General features: G+C 37.9%; 1 protein-coding gene across 1 annotated transcript; it reads left to right on the forward strand.

Annotated features, from left to right (window-relative positions):
• Positions 1-730: 730 nt before the first annotated feature.
• Positions 731-5,229, forward strand: myl13 (myosin, light chain 13). Its single transcript, XM_047368297.1, has 5 exons — positions 731-899; positions 2,907-2,934; positions 3,321-3,470; positions 4,570-4,743; positions 4,831-5,229. The coding sequence occupies exons 1-5, from the start codon at positions 792-794 to the stop codon at positions 4,935-4,937; spliced, it is 567 nt and encodes a 188-aa protein (XP_047224253.1). The 5' UTR covers positions 731-791; the 3' UTR covers positions 4,938-5,229.
• Positions 5,230-17,420: the final 12,191 nt, after the last annotated feature.

Raw genomic sequence — 17,420 nt, forward strand, 5'->3', positions numbered from 1 at the left:
CAAAAACATTAGGCACTTTTTTCACTTGAGTTGTAATGATGACTCCACAAAGATAACATTATAAACTTTTATTATTTCGTCACTAGGCCTTTGAGTGGCTGGTTTGAGGGTCTAAAGGCTGAGATCAGATCGATTTAAATTTGAGCCCTGTAAATCCCTGTCATCATATGAGATAAACAACCATCATCATAAAGACTTGTGAATAACCTTCTCTCACTTGAAAGTTTTAATGGTAATCAAGAATAATTGCCATTCATCATTTTTCATTGTGGGTGAAGGAACTTGAAAAACCTTTCTCTCGTGTTCGACAATCATCGTTTTCTTCATCCCATCCTTGCTAGTAACTGCCACACTTCATCGAACAAGGTCAGTGGTTGAAGATCTGTGAATATACATGAGGTCTCACTTGTGCTGATTAAAATAGCCTGTTTAATAGAAGGTTGTTGTCCTGGGATTTCAACTAATATAATTTTCCATACACACACAGATTGTGTGTGTGTGTGACACACACACACACACACACACACGCACACACACACACACACACACACACACACACACACACACACACACACACACTCAGAGCAGAGAACAACAGACGTTTGTCCTAAATAGAAGCACAAAGCCATATCCTTTTATAGTCCTCTCCCTGTTGTTCGCTGCCTGGCTGGGCACGGAAGGGGGGTGGAGGTGACACCTGTGGCCAGAGGATAAAGAGGGGACCTAATCGCCCACCTCTGTCCACAGTGACCAGCATTTTGATGCACAGTCAGTCCTGAGTGCTTCTAGAAATGGCCCCTAAGAAGAAGGAAGAGCCAAAGCCTGCTGCACCAGCGGCCCCCAAGCCCCCAGAACCTGAGCGCCCTAAGACTCCTGAGTTTGACCCGGCATCAGTGACGGTAAAACAATATAATTTAGCAAAGCCATATGATTTGTTTGGTTTAGCTTAGAATTACGTTGATTTATTTAGACAAAATAATGTTTCCAATCAAGTTCAATCAGAGACCTCAAATGATCTAAACTTGGTGGTGCGAGCCTAACATTTTACTGCAGCTAATTATTCTCAGCTCTTTAATTTCACATCATTGCAAAATTTCTTGGAAATTACAAATGCACATTACCAAATAAGAGATATTAGAGGGAGCTGTAAGCTTGTCTCAGTGTCAGGCACAGAGGCAGACTAACTAGTGCATTAAACACCATTGCAAGTTTACTTTTTGCTGACTTGGCCCCTTTCTGAGAAGGGGAATGTTTTTTTCAGGTCAAGCAAGCTGATGTGTTACAATAGAGTGTGGTTAAAGCCACAAAATATTACTTTTTTATTATTTCTGTGAATAGCAGACCACCCATGCTATTTGTAAGAGGGGAAGAGAGTTGAAAAATTGGGAAGAAGGAAAAATATAGATAATTATAGCCATCTCCGTCTATCCTGAAACATGCTTAGATAAGGTTTGGATGGTGTTTTCTCAAAGTGTCCCGGAGAGTTCGTGGTTTGAGGTTTTGTAGAAATCCAGACATTAAATAGAGACTTGATGAATCTTACAGAAGGTCAAAATGTACATAATGTTTAGAAAGTAAGAAATAATAGAGAAACAAGAGTTTATTTTAGAGATGAATATCTCATTGAAAAGCTATTCAGCTTTAATGATTATTTTATGTCGGGCAGGATTTTTAAATTTTTATATTTACAAGTGTATGGCTCTGCAGTCTTACTTTATATTAATCCTGAGTTGTAAAAATTTACCCTTTCTCAAGCTGAAAAAATCTTTCAATTAACAGAAACAGAATATATCTCTGAATTGTATACCAAAACAAATTTATAATTTATTTAGAAAAAATATATAGAATTTTAAACATCAAAAAGATGTTTAAAACAACAAAAAGCTGCACCTAAAAATATATTTAAATGAGGTCCACTGTAGCACAGGAGTCCACGTGGTAAGGATGGGCTGAAGGATCCAAGGTCACTTATAAACTACGCCCTGCAGTCAGAATGGATGTCCTGTTTCTCAGGTTATTAGAATAACATGAAAATGGGTCAGAATCATGATGTTTAAGTTTGTCTTTTTCTGTATTTTTCTTTGTATCTGTACTTTTAATTTTTTATTTAATTTTTTTGCCATTGAGAAACAAAAATTACTTTTAGACTTTGAGAGCTTAATTGCAAACAGTTTTATTTTGAAAGTGCAGCGAAAAACAAAAAAAAAAGTTATTTTTATTCAGTTGATCTGATGGTTTTTATATCAGGAAAGGTTTTTTACAGAAACAAGCCTTTGTCATCTTATTTTATGATTGATAGGTTGGCAGGCAGATAACAATGACTTCATGTTACAAAAAACGTCATGTAAGAAAAAGTATGTTTCGCCTGAATTATATTGGCAAATACAAAAATGCTTACTTTTATTGTCATTTTAACTCTTTTACATTGTGGTCATTATTAAAAGCCACTGTTAAGGCGTAATGTATGGAGTAGCGAAAGAGCGTGTGACCCATAAACCGAGGCTTCAGTACTCGACACCGGCTGTCCGGAGGTTCAATCCCAATCCCGGGTACTTATGCTGCATGTCTTTCCCCTCTCTCCACCCCACTTCCTGTCTGCCTGCTTTGGAAAAATAACAAAGAAAAAGGCCACCAGTGCCCACTCTTTACCACCAAATGCACCCAAAAATAGGCTCAAATGAAGCCAGCAGTAGTGTCCAGATACAGTGTGATAAGAATAGGGCAATTAGATCCAAGGTCAAGAACGATGAACTTATCAGGTCAGCATGTTGGAATAAGACAAAAAAAGAGCCAGGTTAATTATGCAGACGTTTCTGTTTTGTTTAGTTTTTTTTAATAACATTTTTCTTTGCTGCTCTGAATGATCAGTGTCTTCTAATTGCTCTGTTTGGTTTGTCTTTTCCCAGCTGGAATTCACCCCGGAACAACTCGAGGGTGAGGCTTTAGAAGGCTGCTGCATTTATTCTTTGTGTTGCACGGGCTGTGAGCTATTTATAGAGAGAATGAATGGTTGTATGCACACCACACTCCTCAGGGTGTGAGAAACATTTAGCAACAGCTGTTGATTCTCCAGATTTAAAACATGCTATTGCTGTGTTTTTTTTATTATAACTTACAATTTCAGTCAGTGTCCTCTGAAATATGAAGTGCATGTCAGTCAATACAGAGTGGAACCTTTCAGGGAAGCTGCAGTACTTCCTTTAATCTGAGGCATGCCATTATAGATAAGTGCTTTAGAAAGACCTGCACATGCTCGCCGATGACACAGAAATTAGTTTAAAAAAATCTGAAAGAATGTTAACTGTTCTTTCTGTTTACAGACTTCAAAGATGCTTTCCAGCTGTTTGACCGAACACCAAACAACGAGATGAAAATAACTTACGCCCAATGTGGCGACCTGATCAGGGCTTTGGGCCAGAATCCCACTAATATAGAGATCATGTATGTCCTTGGGAAGCCCAAAGCTGAAGGTTGGTTGTATGACAATCTAAGTTATTCTGATCTTGGATCAGATTGGTGATAGTCATCCATTTTTTCACCACTGCCAGCTAGTTTAAAAGTCTTTAATGTTGAGAAATTAACCCCAGTCTCAGTGATTATTAAAGTCAAATAAATCTGAAGCATGAATCATATTAAGTAAAAAAAAAAAAATGCATTCATAAAGAAGAATAGTGGATCCCTTGTTGATTAATTATAAAATAAATAACAAACTATGAAATTCTAACGGCGTCTATTATTAATCAAGTTTTTTTCCTTACAGATTAAGCTAAAGTCAAACAGGAAGTCCAATAAACTAATAAAGAAAGCAAACCATAACAAAACAAACAGTTTCTATTAAACTTCGCTTGTTGTCTGGGAGTTAGAATGGGTCAGGACCTCTTTTCTATTAGAACTAAACTGATTATAACCCTGAAAGTTATACAGTATCTCTTTATTTCTTAGATGTTAGGAGGACGGTTATTTTGAGTAGTAAATTGGAGCTTTGATACCTAACAGCACGTTTTGAGGGAAAAAGAAAGGAACTCAAAATTGTGGAACTGGCCCAGAACTTTACGAATAAAACATTATAAGCTATCATCTATTCTGTTCAATGAAGTTACTTCCACTGAAAGCTTTGCTTACCCTTCTGTCTCTCTCCTGGCTGTACAGTGCTGCTTTTGCTCAAGCAGTTGTTCTGTCTGCCTGGAGGTCACTTCTTAAAAGGATAGTGGGGCTGGCCTCTTCTGGTACTGGGTTTTTGGATATTTGGTAGCTTTCACATTGGATTCAGGACCAGTTGACCTGTTAAAGGAAGTTACCAGGTTATGCTGAGCAAGTCAGTGGAGAATGATAAATAAAACAAAACTCTAAAGTTAGAAAGAACTACTAAAGTTAGAAAGACTTAGCATAAAATGCCATAGAAACATTTCTCACAACCACAGCTCCTAAGTTCAGCTTGTGAACTAAAGTGAGCAGGAAAGCCAACTATCTATGTTAATGAAAGACCAAAATTAATGGTTATTTCACACATCATCCAAAAGTCACCTCGAACAGACATCTCTCTCCCCTTTTTTTTAATACTTTCAACAGATATGCAGACCAAAATGCTTGACTTTGACCAGTTCCTCCCAATTTACCAACACATCTGCAAGGCCAAGGACCGTGGGACATTTGAAGACTTTGTTGAAGGTTTGAGGGTGTTTGACAAGGAGGGGAATGGCACAGTGATGGGTGCTGAGCTCAGACATGTGCTGGCAACGCTGGGTGAGTCGAACCCTCCAAGCGTGAGCTGATTTCATAAGACAGTGGCAATAATGATGCACACTCAGCTGATGGTGTTGTTGCTTTCAGGTGAGAAGATGAGAGAGGACGAAGTGGAGCAGCTAATGCAAAACCAAGAAGATGCTAATGGCTGTATAAACTATGAAGCTTTTGTAAAGTACATCATGGCATCATAAAATAACTGTTTGTGCCTTAATGTGATTTTAGTGCTACATCACAAAAAAACAAAAAAACAATAAGAGTCAGAAACAAGTTTTTCTTCACTGGTAAACAAGGTGTTTGCCACCTTCTAAACAGAAGTTGTCTACATTTCTGTAAATCCCATCTTGTACAATTTTCATTCTCATGTGTCATGGAAGATAAACTCATAAAAGCTTCTTCTCATTTTCTAAGGCTCCTCAAGCTGATGCTGTGCAGCTCTGTAAATGTTTTAGATCACGGTACATGAATACACTTGTTTTCATTGTGTCATGTGTTTCAAAGTTGCAGCTTTTTATGACTGATGCACCACTTTGACAGAGAACAGTCTGTTGTTTTTAAAAACATGTTTAGCTCTAATTAGAGAGGTAAAAATAAAAAAAAGAAATAATAAATGATTGTCCAGAAATAGGGCTTATATTTTAGCATTTCTTAAGTGTCACAAGGAAATGATTCAACTGTCCCAAAATAAGTAAATTTTATAAATAAATGTTTACCAAATTTCCTGTACACAAATAGTCAAAGTCAGGAAGACAAATGTTCTTAGCAAATCTGATTCTGAACTTTTTTGTATTAAATACAAACATCTATAAGAACATTTTAAAAAAAAACATTTCTATTTTATAACAAAAAACTGAAGCACATTTATTGAAGATTTTTGACGCCCATCTTTTCAATAAAATTGCAAAACTGTTAATTAATCATTATTAATTATATCTATTATTCTTTGATTTATTATTCTTTTATTTTATTTTCATTGTTTTCAGGTAAAAAAAAAACAACGAAATTATCCAAAGCACGTTTAGTAAAGATTTTTAAGGCCCTTTTTTAGCCAACACTTTAACCAGCATATTATAAAGTGAAATATACAGTTGCATTGTTTATTTCAGGATAATACTGTTGTTGTTATTATTATCCCACTTTTTTTTTTATCATCATTTATGTATTTTTACTCATTCAATGCACATTGTGAAAAGCAGTGAGCCACCTTTCTAACCAGAAGAGGGAGGTGTTGATCAACATTTCAGTTTTTCTCTAAAAGGCAATATGTTAACATTGAGGGATTTAAATTTTTTTTTTATAAAAACATAGCTTAGATTATTATAGATTAAACATACAACTGAGACTTGACAACCACTTACACTGAGAAGTGTAAGGGGTTATCCTACTAATTTCACATTACTTCAGAGGATGCAATAATATTAAACTTTATTTAGAAATTGTATATACACACATGCAAATGCAAATGAATTACTTAAAAATCACACAGTGTGGTTTTCTAGATTTTTGTTTTAGATTCAGTCACTCACAGTTGAAGAGTACCTATAAAAATGATTAAAACTTGGACTGTAAACCTGTAAAATCGATAGTGTATGAAATACTTGCTCTCCTCACTGTGTGTGTGTGTATGCGTGTGTGTATATATATATATATATATATATATATATATACATATGATGATGTTTCCACCTCCATGATTCATAGTAGGGATGGTGTTCTTGGGGTTGTACTCATCCTTCTTCCTCCAAACACAGCGAGTAGAGTTTAGACCAAAAAGCTCTATTTTTGTCTCATAAGACCACATGATGTTCTCCCATTCCTCCTCTGGATCATCCAGATGGTCACTGGCAAACTTCAGACGTGCCTGGACATGTGCTGGTTTGACTAGGGGGACGTTGCGTGCGCTGCAGGATTTTAATCCATGACGGCGTAGTGTGTTACTAATGGTCTTCTTTGAGACTGTGGTCCCAGCTCTATACATTCTCTTTCATTGACTAGATCTTGCATGGCGCCCCAGAACGAGGAAGATTGACCATCATCTTCAACTTCTTCCATTTTCTTATAATTGCGGCAACCGTTGTTGCCTTCTCACCAAACTGCCTGGCTATTTTCCCGTAGCCCATCCCAGCCTTGCGATGTTCTACTATTTAATCCCTGAGGTCCTTACACAGCTGTCTGGTGTTGGCCATTGTGGAGAAGTTAGAGTTTGTTTGTTTGATTGAGTGTGTGGACAGGTGTCTTTTATACAGATAACGAGTTCAAACAGGAGCAGTTAATACAGGTAATGAGTGGAGAACAGGAGGGCTTCTTAAAGAAGAACGAACGCCTGTGAGAGCCAGGATTCTTACTCATGCAATAAAATGCTAATTAAAATCACACAATGTGATTTTCTGGATTTTTGTTATATACATATATATATATATATATATATATATATATATATATAGGCAAAAAATCTCGTCCTTTTCATGTTGTACTAGGGAATTTGCATCTGAAATTATATTAATCAGGGGTGTTTTATGGAGAATGGCTGCTTAAATTTTGAGGCTGTCTGTGGAAAATATGAGTTTAATCTAAGTGCAAAGAGAGGCTCTGTGTTTGTTAAATAAGCCTTTCCCCAAGGTAAAAAATATTGTAAGAATACTTTTGCTTAAGATGCAATAAAAGTGCTCAAGTTTTTCCAGAATGCTCAGCCCCAGCAACTTTCATTTTCATTATTTTCAATACTAATTTTGTTTGGTTTTGTATTAAAATGCAAAAAACATGGCAAAATAGATAGGTCCAAAATTATGTTTTGGCTGACATGTAGGCTGTGACCTATGAAATATTTTCTATGTACTAGCCCAAATGACGAAATAACTGCTTAAACTCATGTGGCTCACCTTATCCTGTGGTTGTCAGTCCTCAATGCTTTTGGCTGGGATTTGATTCTTGGCCTGCATTATTTATTGCTCTCTATTTGACACCCTTTATGTCTAGAAACTGATTTAAAAAAAATGGCATTAATGCCATAAAATTGTTAAAAGCAAAAAAGATGCATAAACCCACAAGATCTACTGTTTTTTTCAACAAAATCCGCCTTAACCAGCATTAAGATATATTATTATCCCGCCTATTTTGTTTCTCACCCCATCTTCCACCATTCCGTTTGCATCTGCTGTGTTGGAAGAAAGTAGGTAGATGACGTTAGCAAGCAGGTGAACGGGCAGACAACATAAAAGCAAAAACAGTACAGTCAGGGTCTGAACAAAATGAGAGGTATGACGATATGATGAGGAGTTGGTGGGAAGTCCAGAGACGATGGACCTGCATGGTGGTGAGTACATAGATGATCCACAGCTGTGTAGGGTCAGTCTGCCAAGAATCCAGCACTACACGCCTAAAGAGCCCCACAGAGAGAGAAAGCGACGGCCAGGCAACACTGACATAAACAAATAGTGAAAAGGGCAAAATAAACAAAGCAGAAAAGACCACCTACTGCTAGAGGAGAAAATTAAAATTTTTATTTAGCTATGATACTGCAAACTTGCAGTCAGTTTAAAATTTTTAATTTCAAGATTTGGGGGGGATTTTTCTAGGAGAAGGCTTACAGAATCAGAATATAATGACTGCATGATTATATGGTAAATGGTAAATGGCTTGCACTTGTATAACGCTTTATCAAGTCCAAGGACCCCAAAGCGCTTTGCACTACAGTCAGTCATCCACCCATTCATTCACACATTCACACACTGACAGTGGTAGACTACACTGTAGTTACAACTGCCCCGGGGCACACTGCCTGAAGCTGAGCTGACATACAATCAGCGCCATCGGGCCCACTGACCACAATCAGCAGGCAAGGCTGAGACGGACGGAGTGGGGCTTCGAACTGGCCACCTGAACCACCGTCGCATTATATGATTCCTATGAAATAACACACACTGTAAATAACTCCAGATGTTGCATTTGTTGCCTTAAAATTTCTAACATCTATGTTTGAAACTATAAATCAATAATCTTGTCAATACTTCTGAGCTATTTTCAAAACAACAAAAAATACAAGACAATTACCTTGAACTTTGGCTAGTTTATTCCAAAATTCTTCTTTCTGTGAATCCACGCTTTTGTTGATTTACAATAATACTTGGATCCACTGTCATGCTGAAAAATAAAACCACTCTTAATCTTCAGCTTTATAACACTCCCCTAAACGTTTTGCGTCAAAACTGACTGGTATTTGGAATTCTTCGTGGTTTCATCATAGCTTGACACAAAGTCCAGTTTAGGAATCTCAAACTCAAGGCTAGGTTCCTGCAACCTTCCGATATGTCTCTGTTTCAATACACCTGACTTGATTAATTAGGTCTTTAGCAGAGCTCTGTAGAGCTGGACTGCACACTATAAAGACAATTTTGTCAGTTTATTCAGGTATGTAGCAGGGACATAAGTAAAAGTTGCAGAAACCTGGCCTCAAAGAACTTGAGTTTAAGACTTCTGGTTTTGTTCCATGTGAGAAAATGTCACCCTGAAGCACATTCCTGCCACCACCATATTTTACTGTGGGTATACTTTTCTTTTGGTGAGGCCTAGTGTTGTTTTTCCTTCAGACCTACCTATTGTTATTGTTGCTCAAAGATTTGGTTCCTTATGCCCATAACACATTCATCTACAAGGTTTTAGGAGACTGTAGCCAGGCTTGGATGCTTTTTTGGAAGAAAACACTTCTGCCTTCCTTCTGTCCATATGTTGCTTTTGTGGCTTTAAATTCCTTCCACTTAACATTTTAATCTACAGTCTTGAGTCTTTTATTTGCTCATCACACTTTGGAAATGCTTTGTGATGGGCCAAGGACATAATGTGTCATAATATCTCATAAAGCTCATACATGGAATTATGTTGGATCAAAAAAGGCATTAAGATTGTGGACTTCTTTTAAAATTCTTTTATAACCTAAATAGATATTAATCTTCTATTAACTTAAAATTCTTTAAGAATATTTCATGCAAATTAAAGTGTAGGCTCATTCTTTAAAAAAGTAATTACATCTGTTGGCTAGTCTGTGTGAGAATTTGAGCACTTTTGCAGGCCAGATGCTTTTAGCAGCCCCTCAGGTTGCTTTGTCTTGGGCCAGCTCTGTCATGATTTGAGGGTGTTTTGGTTTATGTTTGGGTTTTAGTTATTCTTCTAGTTTACGTTTTGGATCTTGTTTCTGTTTATTTTCCTGGCGGTGCTTTAGTTTCTTATTATTGTTCATGTTCTTTACATTATGTTTTCCCAATTAGTTTTGTACCTTTGGATTTCTGTTTTGCCCAGTCACGTTTTGTTCTCCCTGTCTCTGTCAGCCAGAGCAATTAACTTCATTCGATTCACCTGACCATCCCTTATTTATACACTGCCATTGTGTTCATTCTATGCGGAAACATTCGTTCTATTATCACTTTTCATTACTTCTGGTCATGCCATGCCTGTTCCTGCCTCCTCCTGAGAATGAGTTTTGGGATTTGGGGGGGGGGGTTGTATTTTTAATCAAAGTTTGAGGCGTTGAAAATAAACAAAAAACAAATACCTATTAACGTGGTGTGTTGTCATACCAATTTGGTCAACACTCGTCGATGTAAACCATAAGCTGAATATTTTCTTTGTTTCCCCTGCTCAGAATCTGTAAAGCCACGTTGACTGACATCATCAGACACTTTGATGAGGACGGTGCAAGACCCCGGTTGAGGAAGATGAGCCGACGGCCACAGGATATCCATTTTAAGAAGTGCAAACCTTCCAGAGGAGAGGAAGACTCAGCAATCAAGAAGCAACAGGATCATCTTCAGCTTGTTCAAAAAAAGAGGGCCATCTACAGCTCGATGCCTGCAAAAAGACCTGCGGCGACTATCAGTTGTCCATCGGCCCCTCCCAACCTTCAAGTAAGAAGATCGAGGTGCACTCTGACTTTGCACAGCAGATATTTGTTCCACATTGCATTTTGTTTCTTATAAAGTATAAACATGAGACTGCTTTAACGATACACAGCTTTTGTTTAATCTATTCCCTGTTTTTAATTGTCTTTTGTGTGCTTTCATTAACAGCTTTGATGCCAAAAGACCTGGTGTGGTCCTAGCTAGGACTCACAGCGACGCAGAGCCTCGTCTGTGTTCCTGCCCTGTCTGCACCTGGACTAGTCACGGACAGGCAGACTTATCTTTATTTAAAGATGAAGCCTTTCTGTTCCGATGAAGCGAAGGCCATTACATGCCCAGCACCACAAAGTACAATACAGAATAGCACACAGAAGAGGATGATGGTGTGACATTGGCGTTTTGGCAATTTGTAATGTGTATAGAGTTGTAAATAAAAATCCCATTTGTGACATGATCAAAGTCAAGTTATTGCCCATTTCTCTTCCTGGCTCCATTAAAGTCAAGAAGTTTGCAGACATAAAATGTGATGGGTACAGATTGCTGCAGCACCAGCCTCTTCTAGATTAACATGTATTCAAAAGGTGTAAGCTATTAGCCCATAGCTCTTTTCATACCTGCACACATAAAATGAAAACTGATAAACAATATTTCTGCATGCTACACTAATCTTTGGACACTTAATATTACATATTAAAAAGAACACACCCATATTACCCTGATATTTTGCTAATTGCTGTGAGATAGGATTTCAAACTCTGCCTGAGGCAGAACATTTAATAGTCTGGAACTTTAAGTGAGACTTATCTAAAAACAAGAGGAAACCAAACAAATCACCAGGATGCAGACATTAGGTTGCAGTCATGATGCAATGTGCAGACATAAATAATATAATAAATTGTAATGCAGTGCTGTAAATTATCTTTACATAGAAAAATACTACTATGAGTTCAGTGACAGAAGTCTTGCAGTCAGTTGGAGCTTCTGTTGACAAACAGTTGGGGGAGGTGGCCTATTCAAAGTTATTCAAATTAGCAGCTATTGTCTCAAAGTAGTCTGGCGAGTACAGACATTCAGATGGTCACATCTTCTTCAATTTTTTTCAATTTCCACAAGTTTGACATCATTGGAAAGCTTAGACTCCACTCTTTCAGGATCTGTAAATAACTCAAAACGACCCCGGGTAGACTTGTTCCTGGTTTTGCCACGGCCAGTCACATTTTATTTCCATTTGACCTAACAATACAACAACTTCATTTAAATTTCTAAACAAAGTTTATTTTGAAAATTACAAATAACATTTTAAACAGAATGTGGAAAAAAAGAACATTCAAACAGATCAAGATTACAAGACACAAAAGGCATAAAATAAAACTATGCACAAGAATTTACAATGGTGACAGCAGGATCAACCTGAGTGATGGGTTCCAGGAACACTTCTTCAACAGAAAAAAAAGGCAGATGTCTTTCTGAACAGAAAGTCTGGAGGTGTGGCTAAATCTCTCGCAAGGTCAGAGACTTGGATGGGACGCTGCAACTGAGACCTGTGGTTTGTCTTTCTGGATGGTGAGCAAAGCATCACACAAGTTGTCTGCAGATGTTTGTGATGCCTCTTTCCGCTGTCCACGTCATCATCCATTAAGTTTAAAGGGCAGGCTGGACCACATCAATTAGATGTAATCAGAAATATGCAGAATTAGAAGATGGTGCTCACAAAATATTACAAGTAGTTATACCCCTCAAACATTAATCACATCTATAATATTATACATGCCTGCATACAGCAGTCATGTTCTGGTGGTGTGTGTATATATATATATATATATATATATATATATATATATATATATACATTGCTCAAAAAAATAAAGGGAACACTTTAACAACACAATATAACTCCAAGTAAATCAAACTTCTGTGAAATCAAACTGTCCACTTAGGAAGCAACACTGATTGACAATCAATTTCACAGCTGTTGTTCAAATGAAATAGACAACAGGGGGAAATCTTTGGCGATTAGCAAGACACACTCAATAAAGGAGTGGTTCCGCAGGTGGGGACCACAGACCACTTCTCAGTATCTATGCTTTCTGGCTGATATTTTGGTCACTTTTAAATGTTGGTGGTGCTTTCACACTCATGGTAGCATGAGATGGACTCTACAAGCCACACAAGTGGCTCAGGTAGTGCAGCTCATCCAGGATGGAACATCAATGTGAGCTGTGGCAAGAAGGTTTGCTGTGTCTGTCAGCGTAAAGTCCAGAGCCTGGAGGCACTACCAGGAGACAGGCCAGTACACCAGGAGACGTGGAGGAGGCCATAGGAGGGCAACAACCCAGCAGCAGGACCTCTACCTCCACCTTTGTGCAAGGAGGAACGGGAGGAGCACTGCCAGAGCCCTGCAAAATGACCTCCAGCAGGCCACAAATGTGCATGTGTCTGCACAAACGGTTAGAAACTGACTCCATGAGGATGGTATGAGTGCCCAACGTCCACAAATGGGGGTTGTGCTCACAGCCCAACACCGTGCAGGACGCTTGGCATTTGCCAGAGAACACCAGGATTGGCAAATTCGCCACTGGCGCCCTGTGCTCTTCACAGATCAAAGCAGCTTCACACTGAGCACATGTGACAGACGTGACAGAGTCTGGAGACACCGTGGAGAGCGATCTGTTGCCTGCAACATCCTTCAGCATGACCAGTTTGGCAGTGGATCAATAATGGTGTGGGGTGGCATTTCTTTGGAGGGCCGCACGGCTCGCCAGAGGTAGCCTGACTGCCATTAGGTACCAAGATGAGTTCCTCAGACCCCTTGTGAAACCATATGCTGGTGCGGTTGGCCCTGGGTTCCTCCTAATGCAGGACAATGCTAGACCTCATGTGGCTGGAGTGTGTCAGCAGTTCCTGCAAGATGAAGACATTGAAGCTATGGACTGGCTCGCCTGTTCCCCAGACCTCAATCCGATTGAGCACATCTGGGACATCATGTCTCGTTCCATCCACCAACGTCACGTTGCACCACAGGCCAGGAGTTGGCGGATGCTTTAGTCCAGGTCTGGGAGGAGATCCGTCAGGAGACCATCCTCCGTCTCATCAGGAGCATGCCCAGGAATTGTAGGGAGGTCATAGAGGCACATGGAGGCCACACACAATACTGAGCCTCATTTTGACTTGTTTTAAGGACATTACATCAAAGTTGGATCAGCCTGTAGTGTTTTTCCACTTTAATTTTGTGTGTGACTCCAAATCCAGGCCTCCATTGGTTAATAAATTTGATTTCCATTGATGAATTTTGTGTGATTTTGTTGTCAACACATTCAACTTTGTACAGAACAAAGTATTAAATGAGAATATTTCATTCATTCAGATCTAGGATGTGTTTTTTGAGTGTTTCCTTTATTTTTTTGAGCAGTATATATATGTGTATGTGTGTGTATATATATATATATATATATATATATATATACATATATATATATATATAAAGATAAAGAGAGAGAAAAATAAGTATTTGAACACCCTGCATCTTTTCAAGTTCTCCAACTTAGAAATCATGGAGGGGTCTGAAACTTTCATCTTAGGTGCACGTCCACTGTGAGCAACATAATCTAAAATAAAACAATGAATTTTTTTAATAATTTATGTGTGTGTTTCCGCTGCAAATAAGTATTTGAACACCTGCCAATTAACAAAAATTTGGGCTCTCAAAGACCTGTTAGTCCGCCACTAAAATGTCCACCTCCACTTATTATTCTAAATTAGAAGCACATGTTTGAAGTCATTAGCTGTATAAAGACACCTGTTGTCCCATCCAGAATTGTCCTAAACAAACAAAAGGAACGAGGGAAATCCAAAAGAAGTATGTTAATCACTGGATGGATATTTATGAAAGTTAGAAAGATAGGAGTTTTTGAAACTGGACAGTAACTGACTGCAAAGAATGTTGTTATTGTACCTCCAAGCCACGGTGGCTGAGTTTTTAGCTCCAGTAAAAAGGTGGTCATTGTCACCCCTGAGCTAAATAAACAGGCCCGTCTGCTCTTTTGTCCCTAAAAAACAAAAACAACAAAAAAAAACATCTTGCCTAATTTGTCTTAATTTGCAGAACATATTAAAATATTTCTATGCAAATGCCTAAAACAAGCTCTTTCAGACTTTTCACTTCATTTGCTTGCATTTGAAAGTGTATTTCTCTTCAGCCGTACCTGGAATCACAAATTATAATGCTAGCTGAATTATAAATACACTTTTAAAAACACATATAGCACATTTCTTTATCAAAAATGAATATTTAAAAGCTTATTTATTCTCAATCACACCCTCCAGCGATACTTTAAGATTACATAAAATTGTCCATTACTTCGGGTTAACTTTAATATCACCTGGAATGTCAAATAGACTTACATGAACAAATGACACAATACATTAAAATAATACTAACATAAACTGTTAGAAATCACTTGTGTTTAACATTCACTGTGATGACTGGCAGCAGGAGCTCAGTGCCGACAGTCCGGTCAGATCTCTCCGGGTCTAGCTTGCTGGCGGAGGCAAACGGCAGTTACTATCGGATCGGAAAACTCCGAACACGTCGGAGCACGTTTGAAATTAAGTGATGTTTTGATAAATCAAGCAGATTTTTCACATCTACACAGTTATATTCCCGCACTAAAAACATTGTAAAAGTTCATTTGTGTCACAGAAAGTGTAATTTTTCACAGTTTACTCAGTTTTTGCCACTGTGGTCCGCCATGACTCTCCCTGCTTGACCAATCCGCTTCGACCTGCAATGAATCATGGGAAAAGATGGACCGCGAAGGACAGTCACAATGCATCCTTCAAATTGGGCAAAAGAAGGACACATTTGTCGGCTGCATTTGACAGACCTTCCGCGCGGCGCTGTGACGTAATTGGCCTACAAGTATGGACTTGGAAGGATCCAGCCCCTGAAATGGGACACAACCTCGGCCTGCACATGGATCCTCCTTCTTCCTGTTTATTGACCAATAGTAGAGGAGCTGGAGAGAAGAAGGCAGCCCTCCTCATTTGCATAATGAATGAGATATGCATAGAGTAAAAGAAAAAGAGAGACGAGGAAATGTAAAAAGAACAAAGGCATGTGTAAGGAAAACGAAAAATAAAATATATACATTTCTAGATGAAAACGCATGTCTAAGGAAAAGGAAAAACAAAATATATACATTTCTTGATGAAAATGAATGTCTAAGGAAAAGGAAAAACAAAATATATACAATTCTGCTTTTATTTTTTATTTTGTTAGGATCGGTCTTCCATATAGGAGTGCCCTTCTAATGTTCAGACAAGGTCATAACTGTTCAAATGCAATATTAAATGGAAACGATGAAATTTGGGCTAGTTAACAGTAAAGAAAGGTGTGACGTCTAATGTTCGCCTTTCATAATGCTGACAACTATCAAGAGTATTAATTGACTCAACGAGCATTCATTACGGCATATTAGAATCGCAGCTCTTTGTCTGAGGTTGTATAGCTAGATGTGTCCTGAGGGTTGCTGGCAAAGACTGCAGTTTCTGCTCCATTTCACTGAAGCCTCGCCCTGAAATGCATAAAACAACATCTAGCAAGCGCTCTCTCTCAGGAACTCTATTTTTATTACTTATGTACAGTAATTACATTTTTATGTATCATTATTTACAGTTTTTATATTTCATAAAAAATATGTAAAGATATAATGTTCCTCCCTGTCAGACGGCAGAAATAATGTCTGTTTGAACAAAATAAAAACCTACAAAAAACAGCTGAAATAATTCTTACGGAAAAGCAAATTAGAGATATCACTGCAATCTGTGGAAAATTTTAGGTTACTCTGCATTTTGGGGCATAGGCCGGTATGAGATTCTGAGGTTTGATAACCTTGTGTAAAATACGACAATTTCATGGTATTAACACAAAATGTTAGCTAATTGCTTTTACATAAAACAGAGAGGCAACAATTATTCCTACTGCTAATAAAATATCAAAATCATGTCATCTAAAATATGTGCTTACTGCTATTCTAATGTGGATTAATTTCAGTTAATCAAAAAATATTATATTAATCTCAAAAGGAAATTTAATAAACATGATACATTAAATAATATATAGTTAAGTCAAAAAATTATTCATCGCCCTGGCAGATTTATTCTCTCTGGTTGAGGTGGCACAACCAGTGTCCTGACTTGAATCTGTGGAGGGAGCAAAGATTAGGGTGATGGCGAGGAGGCCTTCCAAATACCAGTGGAAACATGTTTGAAACTGATGAGCAATTATTAGAAAGGTTTGTTTGATGTAAAGCCAATAAAGATTCTACTTTTCATAATTGTGAAGGATATAATTTATCATTTTTTATTACCAATAAACTTGTTGGTTGAATGAAAATAAATTTGAACTTTAATACTGAACAAATACTAGAATTTGTCTTTTTTGTAAGCCAACCAGTTGACCGGCAATGTGCAGCAATAGGTGGGGGAGGGGCAGCACTGCACTACCCATTGCTTCATGTAGCTGGAGAGAACTCTACTCACTGTGGGATGTTTCTCTGGCATCTCATTATAAGGACTTTACACAGTAGGAACAGTATGATGGAATATTTAAGCAGCATTGAAACTACGTTTATAAAATGTGTCCTTAATGCTAGTAACTGGTCCATGCCTAGTCTTTTTAGTGTTGATAGTTCTATCTAAAACTATCCTTTAAATGTGTAAGCATAAGGACAAAAAATCCTATTTTTGTTTGAGTTGTTCAGGAACACTCAAAAATCAACGACACAA

Source organism: Girardinichthys multiradiatus, chromosome 6, assembly GCF_021462225.1.
Source record: "Girardinichthys multiradiatus isolate DD_20200921_A chromosome 6, DD_fGirMul_XY1, whole genome shotgun sequence".
Taxonomy (NCBI): Eukaryota; Metazoa; Chordata; class Actinopteri; order Cyprinodontiformes; family Goodeidae; genus Girardinichthys; species Girardinichthys multiradiatus.

Coding starts and splice junctions, on each gene's coding strand:
- myl13 (XM_047368297.1), top strand. CDS start 792: ATGGCCCCTAAGAAGAAGGAAGAGCCAAAGCCTGCTGCACCAGCGGCC. Junction 900..2,906: donor TTGACCCGGCATCAGTGACG/GTAAAACAATAT, acceptor GTCTTTTCCCAG/CTGGAATTCACCCCGGAACA. Junction 2,935..3,320: donor CACCCCGGAACAACTCGAGG/GTGAGGCTTTAG, acceptor TTCTGTTTACAG/ACTTCAAAGATGCTTTCCAG.